The sequence below is a fragment of the Myiozetetes cayanensis genome, unplaced genomic scaffold (assembly GCF_022539395.1).
Source record: "Myiozetetes cayanensis isolate MyiCay16 unplaced genomic scaffold, myiCay2020 scf19, whole genome shotgun sequence".
Taxonomy (NCBI): Eukaryota; Metazoa; Chordata; class Aves; order Passeriformes; family Tyrannidae; genus Myiozetetes; species Myiozetetes cayanensis.
In genome coordinates, this window is record NW_026087400.1 from 3,041,673 (window position 1) to 3,059,068 (window position 17,396).

The 17,396-nt window shown below is 52.2% G+C and overlaps 1 protein-coding gene across 1 annotated transcript in view; it reads left to right on the plus strand.

The window, feature by feature from the left end:
* NOL4L (nucleolar protein 4 like) overlaps positions 1-17,396 on the plus strand; it is a 62,546-nt gene that overhangs the window by 12,958 nt on the left and 32,192 nt on the right. Inside the window, exons 2-4 of the mRNA XM_050313448.1 lie at positions 5,021-5,176; positions 8,852-8,963; positions 13,502-13,611. Coding sequence (XP_050169405.1) covers positions 5,021-5,176; positions 8,852-8,963; positions 13,502-13,611 — 378 coding nt within the window. The remainder of the gene's footprint in view (positions 1-5,020; positions 5,177-8,851; positions 8,964-13,501; positions 13,612-17,396) is intronic.

Consider the following 17,396-nt stretch of genomic DNA (forward strand, 5'->3'; position numbering starts at 1 on the left):
GCACAGCAGATGGGGAAACAGTCGGCACTCCCTCCCAACCCACTCCTGCTCCAGCAGCCCCTGACTGATGGCCCTCCAGCGTACCCCCCTTGGAAAAGGGATGCTTCCCTGTGGAGCCACGAAGCAGGGGCAGCTTCACAGGCCCCAGGAGAGCTGCCAGCCCCAGTGGAGGAGGCAGAGATTGTCCTGCCAACTGGTGCTAGGGCAGAACCAGGACCCTCCAGGCTGCTGATCCCAGAACAGGCAGGTACCGGGTCCTCCAGCAGAGTCTACCCCAGTCAGTATGAAAAGGAGCTGGAAGCATGTAGGCCTTGGAGAGCCGGCTCTCTGGTTTGAAGCTCAGATTAAGTCCTCCCAGGTTCTCCCAAATCCAAGTCCACGATGGGGAAGGGCTTGCAGGGTTGGGGAGCCCTGTCATTCCTTGGCCTCTCTAGAGCTGCCCAGGCTGGGAGTCTGGTTTCGCTCAGGGTGGTGGCAGCTCGCCGGGGCTCGGGGTGGAGGTCACCGCAGGCAGTGTGGAGGGGATCGGGTGGCAGCTGCTGGCCATAGACCTGCTGCCCTGTGGAAAACACAGTTTGTTCCTCAGTGCTGCAATTTAGCAGTGAAAACCTCGAATTGTGGCAGTTTTCACACCCAGGCTGGGCTGCTGAGGAATGGCCGCAGGGGCCAGTGGAGACACAGCAGGTTGCTGAGAGTGGAGGGAACAGGGTGGGTGGAGGAGGCTGGTCATGGAGGTGGTGCAGGTGCTGCTGCCGGGCTCAAAGGCAGGGCAGGTCCATATGGGAGCCACGGCAAGGCTGTGGGAGCCATGGCAGGTCCGTGTGGGAGCCATGGCAGGTCCATGTGGGAGTCATGGCAGGTCCATGTGGGAGTCATGGCAAGGCTATGGGAGCCATGGCAGGTCCGTGTGGGAGCCAGGGCAGGACCGTGTGGGAGCCATGGCAGGTCCATGTGGGAGTCATGGCAGGTCCATGTGGGAGTCATGGCAGGTCCATGTGGGAGTCATGGCAAGGCTATGGGAGCCATGGCAGGTCCGTGTGGGAGCCAGGGCAGGACTGTGTGGGAGCCACGCGGGCCTGTGTGGGAGCCATGGCAGGTCCGTGTGGGTGCCAGGGCAGGACTGTGTGGGAGCGATGGCAGGGCTGTGGGACCTAGGGCAGGTCCATGTAGGAGTCATGGCAGGTCCATGTGGGAGTCATGGCAAGGTTATGGCAGCCAGGGCAGGGCTGTGTGGGAGCCATGGCAGGGCTGTGTGGGAGCCATGGCAGGGCTGTGTGGGAGCATGGCAGGACTGTGTGGGAGCCATGGCAGGACTGTCGGAGCCATGGCAGGACTGTGGGAGCCAGGGCAGGTCCGTGTGGGAGCATGGCAGGACCGCGGCAAGGCTGCGGTGGGAGCTGAGTGGAGCACAGCGCTCGGGCGGGATGGCGGTGCCAGAGGGTGGCAGGAGCCCGCCCCGTGCTCCGCCGCCGCCCCTGCCCGAGTCCCGCCCGGCCCGGGCTCGGTGAGGTCCTGGACCGGCCCTAGCGGGGCCCTGCCCCAGGCCGTGCCTGCCCCGGGTCGGTCCGCGCCGGGCGGGGCGCAGCGGGCACGGGGCGCGGGGCGGCGGCGGCGGGCCCGGGGGAGCGGATTACCGCCGGTTGCCGTGGTTACCCGCTACCTGCCGGCGGGCCCCAGCCCGGCCCGGGCGGGGGGGGCTCGGCCCGGCCCTCCCTCCTTCTCCCTCTCTCCTTCCCTTCGTCCCTCCCCTCCCTCTCCCTCCCCGCCGCCGCGGCAGATGTCACCCCGCGCTGCCGCTCCGGGCGGCCCGGGCGCTCCCCGTCCCTCCCGCCGCACCGCCCCCGTCCCGGGCAGGGCCGCCGAGAACAAAGGTGCCGGGGCTCGGCGCTCGCAGCGCCATGGCCGGTCCGCAGCCCGTGGGAAGCGCTGCCCGGCCCGTGCCGCACCCGGGACAGCGCTGCCTGAAATGGCTGTCGCCGCCCGGTGCCCGGCACGGCTCCCGGCGACCCCGGCCCGCACAGCCGCCCCCCCGGCGCTGAGCCCCGGGCTGGGAGGGATGGGGCAGAGGGCAGGAGGTGCTCGGGCAGCGAGGCCCCCGGGGGCTGTGAAGGGTCGGGGGGGGCTGTCCCGGGGGGTGCGGGCGCTCCGAGATGTGAGGAGAAAGCAGGCAAAGAAACGTGGGACTAGAGGAGATGGGGAAGACAAAGGACACTGGGGAGGGAAAAGACCCGATGGAGGAGAGGAGGTGAGAGGCGCTCACAGCGCTGGGAAGGTGGGGAGGAGGTGAGGAAAGGGAGGCGAGAGCTGTGGGACAGGGTACACAGGGACGGGAAAAGAGGAGAGACCGGGAAGGGGCAGAGACAAACGACTGCGGGACAAATGTAGGAGAAATGAGGATGAGTGGAAGGTGGCGAAGGAACTCAGCACCTGAAATGCCACCCACTTCTGGAGCGCACATGTCAGGGCTGAGCTTTGCTCCTGAAATCTTTTACTCCTTTGGGGGCAGGTGACTTCTGATAAAGCCCCCATGCCAGAATAGGGTAAAAGCATCCTTTCTTCCCATTCTGCTTCCCAACTGATTTTTTATTGCTATTTAAACCTGAAGGTTTTTAAGCCGTTCTGAGATATTATGGGCTCTGACTCATGCCTTGAATACTGGTGAGCAATGCTGGGTGTGGAAGGAGGAACCCGAGGGGCGTGGGCCCCTCAGAGAGGTACTCAATAGCACACGTGTCCTCTTAAATCCTCGGTCAACATTTGGGTATATTGCCAGACATAAACCTCTCTAATCCTGGAGGTACTGACTTGATACAGCTTCTTATACCCATTGCCTCTGATACCGCTTGCATCTCACCTGCTTCCCAGAGCTAAATAATCATCACGGGGAGAGCAGTCACAAGGCTGAGGAGGGGATGGAGAGACGCAAGGAGTCAGGGGAGGATCGCTGCAGGGAGTGGGATGCTGAGGAGGCAGCTTCGGCATCCGGCATCCAGCCGGTATGGAGAGGAAGGCGCTGCTGGGTGTGCAGGGAGGCTGTAGCAATGCCCAGACCCTGAGGTTACCTTCATTCCTTCTGAAACGGGGGAGGAAACACGGACCTGCTGGCTGGCTGTGCAGGGAGGAGGGCATTAGCTGGCTGGAAATAGTGATTTGCATACAGGGTTGGTTACAACCTTAATTTTGAGGGCTCTGCTCGTTACATCTGACTGTGCTTTTCTCCTGCTGCATTTTCCTTTGTCCTGTTTCTGTAATTATCCTCATTTCAACCCTGCTCTGAGGATTATTGGTCAGTAGGAAGCCTCCTAATGCCCGCTTCTCCTTGGCAGGGGAATACCCATGCCCTCGATTAAACTGAAACTCTCCGAACGGTGACAGAAGAAATTAGATCTATATTCCTCAAAGACACTCCCTGGGGCGAAGTTTCCCGACCCCCACCATGCAGCCCTGCCACCCTGCCCCTTGTGTTCGCTCTCAATATTCTCTTTGTTACAGCCACCTTCAGACCCGGCTCAGGGCTCCTCCGGGAGGGCAGAGGTGGTTTGTGTTGGAAAATCGTCGTGCCCGTGTCCCAGTTGAGCTCACCGACTGTCCTGCTGTAGTCCGTGCCCAGGACAGGGAGTCTCTGTTCTGAAATTGGGGTGAAGAGCCAACTCTAATAGGCAAGCACTGTACATTAAACCCTGAGATGCTGGGTAGCTTTAGCATAAGGTGGACCCACTAAGTGATTGATTTTTGAGAGGCCCTTGACTGGTGGCTTAAAGAACAGCATTTATTCAATCTATAGACTGTGTGAGATACACGGAGCCCAACCAAGGGCAACACAGGTTAGGAGACTGGGTGTTCCCTTTGCTTGCAGCCCCCTGCCAGCCCCTGCCTGCCCTCAGAGATGTGTGAATGCAGGTGACAAAGATAGTTTGCAGGTCGTTTAGATGTGCAGGTTGCTGCTCAGCAGCCTGGTGTGTACCCGCTGGACACCATCCATGCATTCCTTTTGGAAAGCAGGCCTCAAAGGGACATAGTGTGTGTATATATATGTGTGAATATATATATATATTTGGGGGTTTTTGTTTGTTTGGTTGGTTTTTTGGGTTTTTTTTTTGCCTATGCAAAAATGGCATTTTTTCCTTGAGCAGGCTAAGTGACCTCCCAAAGCCTGGCCCTTTTTTGGTCCCCCCTGCCATTGCGGTAGCCACTGACCACCTCCCACTAGCCCTCTGCTCTCGGGTGCTTTGTGCCGAACACTGATAGCAGCTGCTGGGTCCCAAAGGCTGCCTCCCCTTCCCACGGCACTCGCTGCCAGTGTGAGCTGACACCGTTGGTGCCAGTCAGCTCGGAGGAGCACTGCTCCCCACACTTCCCACTCCCATCAGTCTGTCACCACTGCCGTGTGGCAGAATTACTGCCTCCTGCTCTCCAGCACATCCGAACACACAAAGAGCTGTGCTGCTGCTGCCAGCGCTCAGCTGCTCTGCGTCTGTGAGAGGGAGGGAGCCTTGGAAAGGTCAGTGCAGGGAAGGAGGGGATGTTGGCTCCTTCCCTTAAGGGGCTGTATCCTGGCATCACAGTGAAACCTTGTCCTGCTGGCTGATCCACGCCTGCAGGGACTGCAGCCAGTGAGGGTACCCCACGTCTCAGGGCTTCCCAGGATGGTTTAGCACCATGTGCAGGTCCAAAGAGCTTCCCCTTGCCTGTTCCCCGCCTAGCAAAACCATCCCACATTATGGAAATTGAATTTCTTGATCGGCTGTGGCTCCACTCTGGACCCTTCTCTTGTTTTTATTCCTGGCCCAATTTCACTGCCAGCTTTAGCAGCACAACAGCAGCAGCCGCCACTGCCCTGGCTACAGCAGGATCCTCCCTGGAGCGCTGTTTAATTTATCCCCCACATCCCCCGTGCCCAAGGCAGCCCGAGGCGGGAGCACCGCCACTCTGCCCCCTCCAACCGCATTAGCCCCGGGCCGATCTCGTCACCCCTGTCACCCATCGCTGACACTAACTCAACTTGCCTGCACTGTTGTAGGGGGCAGATGGACTGTCGGAGCCCGAGGGCATCTCTCTGAAACGCGTGGCTGTGGTGGAAGATTTCTTTGACATCATCTACTCGATGCATGTGGAAAGCTCGTCGGAGCCGGGCAAAGCACCCAAACATGCCGGGCAGAAGAAAACCTACCGAGCGGTGAGAGAGTCCCCCCCGTGCCCCGGGCATCGAGGGGGGACTGGAGCGAAAGGGCTGAGGGGCTGTGGGAGTGAGAGTCCTGTGGGGATGGGGACGAGAGGGCAGGTAGAAGCAGAGCCACTGGCGAAGGCAGAGGCGAGGGAGAGCCCAGTGTGCCTGTGCGGGGAGGCGTGAGGAAGGAGGGGTTTAAAGGCAGAGCAGCTGTGCTTGGGGACGGGAAACGGGGCTGCAGCGGCAGCGCAGCGGTACGGCCGCGGGGAGAGGAGAGACCAGGCCAGTCATACAAAGGCACCGTACACGTCTGAGGGGAAAAGAAAGAGAAATCCTCAGTATTAGTGATGAGCGAGGGGATGTTTGCCCAGTCGCCTGCACACTCCAGGCCATCTGCCTCCCTGTCTCCCTTGGCCAGAGGGAAATGTCTCGTGTGGGCCTTGGAGGGCAGGAGCAGCCGGAAAAGGGGACTGGGCCATGGCTGCAGCCCCTCTCCTCCTCCTCAGCCTCCCTGGCGGATGCTCCCACCAGCCCATCCTGGGTTTCCTCAGTAACAAAATGGAGGCAGGCACAGAGCTAAGTCTCATCAGGTGCTCTGTGGATGCTGAGAACCAGCTCTATCCATCCTGAAACCACTCTAGTTAGGTCAGGAATAATTTAGCTTGAAGTGTGCTTCTCCAGGGAGCTTGCTGTTTCTCCTGACTCTGCACAGCCCTTCAATACAAACATTTGGGCTCTCCTTTTACAAGAAGAGCTGTCCAGAACCAAGCTACTCCCTTGATTCCCACAGCCCTAAGGACCAGGTCGCTTAGAGACAGGAGTGGCTGGCTGGCAGCTCAGCTCTCTGGTGTATATGTCGTCTTAGAGAGGTCTGTGCAGGCTGTCCTGGTCTCGGTGATGATGCCTGAGGTTCTGCAGAGCTCATTGTGCTGCCAGAGCTGGTGCAGGGCTGGAGTCTGTCCTGACTGTCCTGCCTACGGATGTCCCTGGTCCAGCCATGCTGTCATGCTGGCAGTGCTGGTGAGACAGCCCAGTGCCCTGCAGCCTCCCACACATGGTGGGAGCCTCCAGGGAGCAGGGCTCTGAACAGAGCTCATGGCATAGCACTCAACTCCTGCCCCTGGGGCAGAGCGTGGGGCTGGGGGCTGGGGCACACACTGACCCTCCCTGGCCAGGGGCAAGTGACCTCTTCATGGTCCAGAGGGGGCAGCCCCACCAGCACGACCACAATTCAAAAACTTTCTGCTCATTTCCCCAGCAGACCACTCTGACCCTCCCCTAATTCCTTCAATTCAGCTCTCTGGAGGACTAATCTGTGCCCTGCACAGCCCCAGGGGAGCAGGCTGGATCCGTCTGCTTTCCCAGGCCTGCTCCCAGCAGTCAGAGAGCTTCACGCTCCACCCCTCATCTCCCTCTTGAGCTGAGATCATCACATTAGCAGTGTGTATCCCCTCCTGACCTGGCAGGACGCTGCTGGCTGGGCTACCCGGCCTCACTCCTGCCCTCACTCCCCAGAGCGCCTTTGCAGCCCGGGCTGGAAGGAGAAATGGTGCAGAGCACACGCCGTGCCTGGCTCGGCTGTACAAAGGGATGCTGCTGGATGGCCGGTTAGGAGGCTCCAGGGTCCCCTGTCTCCTTCTTCCAGCTCCCTTTCCCCACCGCTTCTGATTAGAGGCACTGGAGAGTTTGCCCTTGTCCATGACCTCCGGAGGGAGGCAATCAGAAAGGGAGTTTGGATGGGAGATAACTCATCAAGGAAGCTGTCTGCTCTGCAGAGCATCAAATCAGCTGAGAAATAACAACTGTATCACTAAAATTAGCTGAGCATTTGCAGCAGAGGCTGTGGGCTTGCTGGAGCAAAAGAGGCAGGGAGACGGCTGAGCCCGGCGGGCAGCGCGCGGGGACGGTTCCCTGCCTGCGCCACGACACCACGGCTGCCACCAGCAATTTTCAGGCCCCTAATTTCAGCGTTTCTGTGGGAGTCCCTCATGCTTGTGCATCGATAAACATCGCACAGAGGCAAGGACCGAGCTGGCATCCGCTCGGTCGCAACAGAGCTCGCTGGGGCCGCAGCTAAATAGGAGGAGAATCCCATGAGGACCAGGCACTGCAGCCTCCATTTGAGCACTGGGACAAGGTCCCCGCCTGAACTTTCCACCCATCTGGCATTCTGTGCATGTGAAAGCCCGGGCTCTGCTGCCGCGCAGTGGAGATGGATGCAGATCCCTCCCACCGCAGCGGCTGGGGCTGCCTTAGCCACGATCCCGCGAACCCTCTGCCCCTGCCCTACTGCTCTGCTTCTCCAGAGCAGGATTTTAATCCAAGCTGAAGCATCACCGTTTTCCTGGAGGGTAGGAAAAAATGCTTGGAATTTAAGTATTTTTGTATTTAATACATATTTATATAATTTAGGTATTATTTGTTAACAACGTAGGGTGGGAGGATGACACCCACCAGCCAGAGGAGGGGGAGTGGGACATCCTGGGCCGCCCTCCTGGCTCCACCCCGTCACCAGCCCTCACCCACGAGGTGTCTGGTTGCAGCCCCACTTCCCGTCCTGAGCCCCACTTCTGCCGGGCTCGCAGCCCCGAGGACTGGCACAAACAATTGAATTTCTGTCTGCTTTATGACCCCACTTGTAAGAGCTGTGACCCCTGTGGGGGTCACGGCCCCTGGTTTGGGAACAGCCGTGCTAGGACAAGTCACTTAGACCAAACAGGATGGGTGATTAACCGTAGGAACCAGCCCCAAACTAAGAGGTGGGCTCTCCACCTCTTAATGCCTTCCAATTAAGACCAGATGTCTTCCTGGAAGATGTTTTAGGCAAACCACAGGCCACTGGGCTGCAGGAGAACCTGGGTGAACATCCCTGACTTATGCTACATAGGTCAGACTCCAAGATTTGATGGTCTTTTATGGCCTTAAAAAAGTCTACATTAAAATTGACTAATTCCTTCTCCAAATAACCTTGATCTTTAGAAATACTGTAAAATTGCTGCTGGCAGGGATTCATTGGAATAACAGGACTCTGGGATTGCCAGGCACCTTCTCTGGGTGCTTAGGTCTGGCTCTAGTGTTTTAACTTCAAACATTGAAGTTTTAAATATTTATCCTTATCTTTTCCTCATCTGTAAAATACAAATATCCCACAAAGGTTCAGGAGACTTAATTCATTACTGTTTGTAAAAATGTTTTCAATTCCCTAGATAAAATATGTCACAGAAGTGCAAAGTATTATTAACAGTAATTGATTGTCATTGTGGGAAAAAGTGACCTGCCCTTACAAAAGATTAATGGATTCTTCAGGTTACTGGTGTGATGGTAATTAACAATGCAAACAGAGCTGACAAGACCTTACTTTTGCATTTGATTCTTACACATCTGTAGCTTCACTCTTCCCAGACTCCAAGGGGGAAGGGGAAGGAGTTTCTGGGAAGATAAGGGTATGGAGGGTTTCCAAAGGTCTGTTCAGTTATGTATTTGTGCCTCTCTGACACACCAGTTCCCCTCCCAAAGCGTTCCCCCATTAATAGCTGCTCTGGAGGGAGGGATTTGGGGCTGAAGGGAACAGTGTGTGGCTGTGAGCTGCTGATGTTCTCAGTGGGCTGAGCAGGTGACCTGGGAGGGTGCCAGTGCTCCTGCACTCCCTCTCCCAGCACATTCAGCTCTCTGTTGTTTCCCCAGATTGCAGAGACCTATGCTTTCCTCCCGAGAGAGGCTGTGACCAGGTTCCTGATGAGTTGCACCGAGTGCCAGAAGAGGATGCATTTCAACTCCAACGGCCTGGAGCCCAAAGGTAAGGGCCAGTGGCTTCTGCCAGCAGAGCTGACACTGCATTTTGCACCAGCACCACCGACAGCTGCCAGATACTGCCCCCACCAGCAGATACATATTGACCTAAGGAATATCCCAACCCCGGTTATTTTTTCATGCACTTTTACAGCCAGGATGAAAGAATTGCTTAAACCTGCTTTGTCTGTCACTGCTTTCAGCTCAGGGAGCAGAAGCAGCCTGGCTTTCTTTCCGAGCTTCCCCAGTAGGTCAAAAATATCACAGATATGGCTGCAATCAGCCCATAATCATGTGTGGGTGGAAACTTCAATGTCTAAAAAAACCATGATCCAAAGTTTTTCCTTTGAACTGTTAATTTTGTATTGAAAGACACCGGAATATGTCTGAATGGCTGAAGTTTCTGATAAAGAAGCAATTTACACTAATTAATAGATAAGCACATGATCCCTGGGTTTGATAATGGCAAGTGTTTTGGCAATCACAGTTACATTGTGCCTGTGTACCCACCCAATTAGTGTGATGGTTGACTCGTTATGGTTCAATGTGCAGCTCTTAGGCCTAAGAGAGAAGCAGTGGGAAGAGGATGGGATCAGGTTCTTTTCCAGAGGAGATGGTTAAAGTTTGTGTGTTAATGTTTGTGTGGGTTTTTTTTCTGAATTACAAACTTGTGATCAAGTGCAAAGCATCACACTGATGTTGGTTTCACCCAACAAAGTAATTTCTTTAAAAGAAACCATAAGCAAATTGCAAAGAGTTTGGTCTGTTTCAAATCTGGGAAGGCAAACTGGCTCATTTGGCTGCTCTTATCAAGGAGGGAAGCAGAATTTAAGGAACGAAAGGCCCAACAATAGAAAAATTCTACTATTAAATACTGATTGCCAACTGTTTACTGCAGGGAGCAGAGCTATAGACAACCCAGAGGTTCAGTGTAAGTGGATTATGTGCCAGTTGTCCAAAGGTAGTGACTGAAATGCTTTGTACTCATTCTATTTTTTAGAAACTCTCCCAAATAACCCCATGGGGGCTTTTATTAGCTGAAGCTCCATTACTGCAGCACTTCCCACTCTGCCAGCTAAGGGCCCAATCCCTGTTTCCAATTATGCCAAGAGAAGTTCTGGCCTTTGGCCTCGCTGGGAGCAAACCTGACCTTCACACCCATTGCACTGCATCCATCACGGGTGACACTCCAGGCACTGCAGCGCTCGGCTCAGTGGACGGGAGGGATGATGGGATGAGTCAGGCCAAGAGGGATGTGGCCTGTTGGCTTCACCCAAACCAGGACACCTTCCAAAATGCCTGGCACAAGCAGAGCTGCCAGACTCAGAGCTCAGGGTCCTGTTTCAGGAGGCAGCTGATGACAAAGGTTGTTTCCTTCATGGAATCACAGACTGGTTTGGGTTGGAAGGAACCTTAAAGTCCATCTCATTCCAACACCCTGCCATGGGCAGGGACATTAAAATAGACCAACCTGGTCTTCCTTCAGGGGCTCCCACCCACCATCCTGCATCTCCTGTGCCTCCCCAGCAGCACACACCCATCCCAGTTCAGAGGCAGCTCAGAGAACAGCAGATGCTGGGTATCTTTCCCAGAGCAGTCCTAGCTATGGGAACCATAGCCAGCTGAGAGCTGGCTGTCCTGAGCAAATTTATAAATTATTATCAATTAACGATTTATTTTCATAAAGCTTCTCCCCTTAGCAGTTCTCTTAAAAATATGTCAGTCAGGAAAACAAAGGATCCCACATGTAAAAAGTCCCACTTAACCACCAGGAATGAAAGGACAGAAGTGCTTTTCTGCTCTGAATAGCACCTAAATAGTGACTAAGTACATGTGAAAATGCGTTGAGTAGATTAGATAAGGTAACTTTTACTGGGGAAAAGTGTCTGATTTCACTAACACTTATTCAGGAATTTATCAGGAGCAAATCACCTAAAAAAACACTGGGGTCATAGAAGAACCACTGAGGTGTATGCACATGCATACACACATACAAGCATATACAGGTAAAGTTTAACTCAGTAAGATGACAGAATTTGAGTCATTCCCATCTCTTCCTACTTCTCTTGTCCACGGAACAAATCTCAACACATTTAATTTGTGATCACAAAAGTCCCTAATTAAACATGTCTGACATCAAACCCTGCAGGGCACCCACATCATTCATAAAAGCAAATTGTCTTGCTCATGGGAAACTTTGAACGTCACTGGACTTCTCTGGGATCTCTTTACAGTGTTACTAAATTAGGATTAATTCCGGTGGAGTTAAACAAATGTGGAATTAGGATCAAAACCATTTTACTTTCAACCATCCTGCTTGTTCCATCTGTATGTCCAACATGTGGGGCATGTGACAGAGATAACTGTTTGAAAAATGAGCTGAAGGGTTCCAGGAGCTTCCTCTTGTGACATAGGATGTGAGGATTGTTCCCGTGGAGCCCCCCAGGCCTTTTAAAACAAAGGTTTTCTTTCTTTTCCAGATAACTTAAAAAAGGGAGGGAAAAAAGGGTTTGGTTTCTTAGGCTCAAGCCCTTATGTGCTGCAGTTGCACAAATTCACAGTTAATTTGTGGCTGCTAATGGGATTATTCCAAATTTACATCAGGATGGCTTCAGGCAGAATCCAAGCACCACAGATCACTTACCTCCCTCTTCTTCCCCACCTGAAGTTGCTGAGCTGCTCCTGTTCAGCCTCATTCATCTCTGCAGCTCTGAGCAGTGGAGTGGGGGATGTCAGGAGAGCAACTTATCATCCTCAGAGGTCCGAGAAACACTCTCCTCATCCGTGCCTGTGCTTCAGGAGAGAGTAGCTCTATCTGTATTACTCTTAGCAAATGCTTTTCTAAACTCTTCTTAAGGACTCAGCCAGCTGAGGGCGGTGACAGATTCTGTCCCTGCAAGAAGGTCCCCTTGCACTGGGATTTTCATTATGAAACAACATCCTTGTACAGCAGAATAATGGGTTATTTTGGGTGGTTATTATGTAGAGGTGCAGAAGTGCTCCTAATTAAGCTGTGGGTCAAAGCATGACAGAGACTACTGACATACAGCCATAAGAAAAGAGGAGGAATCAGTTTACAAGGTTCCCGAAAGCTATGGACCTTCGTATTTGGGCAGGTTGGTGGCCTGAGGGGCTTTGGCTGCTCTTTCCTGCATCCACAGCCAGGAGTGCTTCAGCTGCCATAGGGCGGACTAGATGGACCTGGGAAAAAAGCATTATATTGCCATGGAGCCAGTCAGGGTCTTGGTAGAGAAGATTTGCAAAAACCTGTGTGATGTTAAGTCACTTACAGCTTCGGGGTCAGGTCATTTCTTAATCAGACATGATAGATCTGGTGTTTCCAGAGGAGTGGAGCGTCTTCAGGTCCGCTGAGTTTCACCGTGATTTTTCGACACTCAGCGTTTCTGAGCAGCAGGCCCATTACAGTTGGGATGATGGGTTTTCCGAGGGGCTGTAAAACATTTTGTGAAGGCTCTTTTTCAAGGGGCTGTGTCAGAGGTGCCTGTGAAACCAGTGACCCCAGGAAATGCAAGCCAGCCATGGAGATTCCGAACCAGGAATGGAAACCTCCCACCACCAGCTCACCTTCAGCTCCTGGAAATCCTTCTTCCCTGTCCATTGTTGCTTAAGCTTCCTGTCCAGGGGACACCACACATCCCTTCAGCATGTGCTGGAAGGCTGGATTAATTCTCCACACTTGCATCTGCCTGTCCTGAGGACAAAGGAATCTTCTTTGTAGCCAGCAGCCATCCCTGTGGACAACAGCAGCTTTCCTCCTGGACAAACCCACTGCATGAGCCTGTAAATTCAGTGTTAGAACAGATCATTCTGGCAGCCTTCGTGTCCTGTGTGGAGAGATCACAGGCTCTGCAGTGCTTGTGGCAGAGGAGGCAAATCTTTGAGAATTCACAGAAATCACTGAGAATTTGCTTTGTGGGGTCTCCTTTGGCCTGGCCACACAGAGCGACCTGCAGGAGTGTCCGAACCCAGAGCTCAATTTGATGCAGCCAGAGGAATTAATAGGAACAATTTAAATTAAAGATCTTTAAAATTAAGTTTGTGCCTTAATGAGGATGTTAAAAATAATCTTCATCATCAGGTACAGATACTTAATACGTTGCCTTAATGTTAACTCCTACCTGAGGGAATCCCAGCAAAATCAGCGAGACTTTGCAATGCTAAAGCAAGCTGCAAATAGATCCTTGTTCATCACCTTCCACATAAATCCCGTGTGCATGGAAGCACTTCTGAGGCACAGGCAAGAATCTGCTTCTTCCTCTGGTTTGGGGGACGGTGAAAAATTACATATTATGTGTAGTTTTTTCCACAGGTGACAGCAATGCTTGTTTGTTTTTTTTTTTTTCCAAGACAACATCTGTTCTGTAATTATGTTCTTGGTGGGGTCACGCTGTTAGAGGAACCTTCGCTCAGCGGGCAGCGGCTCTCGCCAGGGATTTGAAGTGCTCCAAAATACCCAAGTGTAACAGTTATGAGAACACATCACAGGTCCCTCATCTGAGTAAAGTTTTTTCCTCTGTTCTCCAGAGAGCGAGCCACCTTCCTCCCTGGTTTCTGGGATCATTGACTACAACATGCCCCTCACCTCGACTTACCTGAAGCAGATGAAGCTGCGGGTGATGAACTCACAGGAGCAGGTGAGTGGGGCGTGGGGCGGCATGAGTGGCACTGTGGGGCTCTGCCCGTGCCAAAGGGCTGAGCGGAGCGACTGCTCCTGGGCACGTGGATTTTTTGGGAGGATGTTTTTGGGAATGGCTGGTTTGTCCAAGCAGGTCAGGCTCTGACCGAGCACAGCTGGTGCATGGAGGCTGAGGGGCAGCGTGTCCCGGATCTCCTGGCCCAGAGGAAGCACTCCAGGCTGTTTCAGTGTGGTGTCAGTGGGGAGAGGCAGAGATGGGGTTGATGCAGTTCCTGCTTATAACAGTCTGCTAGTTCTTTAGGCGTACGGTTCTTCTAAGAAATTGTCTTAAAAAAATAAATATGGCAAATAGGAATTTGTTTCTTTGCCTCCCTGATTGCTTGGGAGCTTTAGCAGACAGTGTCTGAAGCCCAGACCTTGCTTTGGTGCTCTGGTCCTCTCTTAAACAGCTCAGCAACTTGAGGGGGTTCAACCACAGACGCTCAGCTCCCATGTCAGAGTGGGAGACGGCTCCGTTGTTTGATGACAGTGTTAAGCCACTGGATTTTGCTTTGAGGATGTATGGGGCACCCTGCCACAGGATTATACCCAGGCTGTGCAATTTTCTGAAGTTCTGCAGCTGCAGAATTAGCTATGGGAACCTCTGTGCACCATGGAAACAGTCTATAAAAAGAAAAGTATGTTTTACTTGCTCCCCACAATCTGCACTGGAAGCCAGTGCTGGATTTTCTTTCCAGCACACTGAAACCTGAACCTGATCTCACACATTGCTGCCAGTGGCAAAAAGTGACAGGGTTTGCATCTGCTGTGGTGGAAAACACTGCTGGGAGCTCGAGCTGTGAAGCTGTGCCCAACGTGGGCTTTTATCCAGCAGCTTCCTAAAGGCACATGGGTTAGAGCATCACTGCCAGGGTGTAAAGTGCCAGGTGTGGGTTTGCTGGAGAGATTCCGAGCTCCTCCATGGCTTCCGCTGTGAAACCTTCTTGCTGGAGGACAAAATGGCATCTGGTGGGAAGCATTTCTGTGTCTTGGAGCGTTTTCCTTTATGCTTGTTGGACACTTGAGTGGGTTGAAAGCTTTGTGTTAGGTTTTGAAAGGTGAAAGGCTGTGATGTGTCAGGTTTTGTACTTGTGGTGGGCTGGGCAGTAGAACAATGAACAGTTTGGGGGGGTGACCAGGCTGGGCTGGAGACATGGGGTGGATGGATGTGCCCCTTCATGTCATCTGATCACTGCTTGAGGACCACTTCTGGATAAACAGGGTTGGGAACCAGCATGTTCCAACCACCTCTGGGTTGTGCAGAGTGTTTGCTGGGTCTCAGTGCATCTCCTGGCAGAGCAGCACTGGGATGGCAGACCTTGAAATCCCGTTCTTCACCAAGGTCAGAGACTCAGAGGCCATGAAGGCTGGCTGTGCTTTTCAGCATTTGAGGTGGCTGTTTCACGTTAAGTTTGCTGTATACAAAAGGATGGTCTGAGTGGTTTGACTTGTCACCATTTATGCATTTTCAACCAGTTCCTCTTGGCTCTGAAGCTGCTCAAGGGAAGTGTGTTGTGAAGCTTCATTAAACTCCTGTACCCAGTTTCTACAGGTAGAAAACTGGCCTTGCAGTTTGATCTTATTCCCAGAATAACAAATCCCCCCAGAAGCTGGCAGGCATCAGTACTGGATCTCGAGTTTTGGAGCTGCCTGCTTAGGGATGCTTGTTTTGAGAGCTTTGGTTGGTAATTTAGGGATTTTAGTTTCTACCCTGAGTGTTGGTGTAGCAGTTTGCTCTGGAACTGTCACTAGATCGATATAACGTGCTGCTAACATCAACCCTCCTGAAGCTTGCAAAGATCGGAATAGAGGCGTGTGTCATGTGGGAACAAAAAGGGACCAGCTGAGGCAACCAGCAGTTGTTGGTTTAGATCATAAATCAAATGGTTTGATGTTATTCCCTGCCTCTAAAGTTTTCCTTCTCCTGCGCTCCTGTCGGTACGTTGCAACGCAGCTTTCGAAGCTTTTCAAGCCGGAGCAGCCAGGGGAAAAAACCTGCTTGGAAGAAGTAAAATTTGCCATTCAGTGTGTTACTGAAACTGATTCCTGAGAGCAAAATAATAAAAGGTCATTCCTATTGCTCAGATTTCTGAAGCGTTAACACTTCCCATCATGGTGACAGTCTGGAGAGGATGCAGGTGGTTGGACCTCCTGGGGAAAACACAGCAGGACTTGAGTGCTGTCCATTCCAGTATGGGACACTCCCTGGATTCCCCTGGGGAATCATAGACTCATTTAGGTTGAAAAGATCTCTAAGATCATCAGTTCCAACTGTTTACCCAGCACTGCCAAGCCCACAACTAAACCCTGTCCCCAAGTGCCACATCTAGTGTTTTTTAAACCCTTCCAGGAATGGTGACTCCACCACTACCCTGGACAGCCTGTTCCAGGGCTGGACAACCTTTTGGTGAGAAAACTTTTTCTAATATCCAACCTAAACCTCCTCTGGTGCAACTTGAGTGAAAAACAAGTGCCATGCTCTTGGGGCAGCCGTGGCTGGACCTGGATCTGCTAACACCAAGGGTATGTGAAGAAAATGTGTGTAATAGTGCCAATACCAAGGTTAAGTTCCCTCCACAAGCATTCCCTTGCTATTTTTATGCCATCCTTTTTTTTCTTTTTTTTTTTTTGCTGGAGGATCCTGGCAGTCTGTGTGGAGCATGGGCTGTGTGACATGGGCTGTGCAACACAGGCTGCTGCTCTCCCTTCCCCAGGGTTAGGGTTAGGGTTGCAGAGTTTAGAAGTTGCAGCTTTTGGGGTTCCAGGTGTGTGCCAACCAGAAAACCTTTCTAAAGATGATAGAAAACCCTGACTTTTCTACAAATGCAAAACAGGGAGAAAATTCAACCTGCTTTTAAAGTTTGCACTGCACAAATATTGTCTGCGTGGTTTTTTCTACCAGCAGCTTGAGTGATGCCACTGTGCCACCTCACTAACATTTGATGGTGATAATAGAAATAAATTAGGCAACGGACTCGTGTTTCACTTGGCTCTGGCCAAAAGCAATTATTTGTATGCAGCAGCACCAGGAGGAACTCGTTTCACTTGGGGTAACAATGAATGAATTTATGCCAAAGTGGCCTTTTAACTTCATTATTCAGGAAAAACAGTGTGTGCATGTAAGTGCAATCTATTAGTGCTGCTAAGCACATCGGTATTAGGGCACCAGTGTCTCCAGAAGGAAGCACAGCCAGAACCTTAGAGAATGCATTTTATCTCTGCTTAGGGACAAAAAACTGTCTGAAGAGAAGCTCTTGTGGTTGCTCACAAACTGAAGAGTTCTTGCAGAATGTATTTCTATATATTTCTTGGAGTCAGAACATCTGTTCTGTTGTGGTGGAAAGCAACAGCGACCCATGTTGCTTATATTGGGTTCACTGGGACGTGCAGGAGCTCCTGGGGTGGGAGTCTTCCTTCATCCCCATTCCATATCAGCTCTCATATGTGTGAGAAAAATCAGGCCCCTTACTCTTTCCAGAGTGCTGAATTAGCCCCATTTCAGGGTGTCTACCGAGGCATTAAAGCACTTCTGAACTGCTGACCTTCCCAATCTAGCAGCAAAAAGGAATGAAAAGAAGATATTTGATATTTATCTATAATGATCCTTCCACCTCATTTTCAAATGCTAAATATTAGCATTTTTAAATGATTGGTTATTCCATTGCAGTCATTTTCCAGACAATCTTTCCTGTGTTACTCAACCCCAGCCTCGGATTTATTTTTCACGCCGCACTGTTGGGCAGG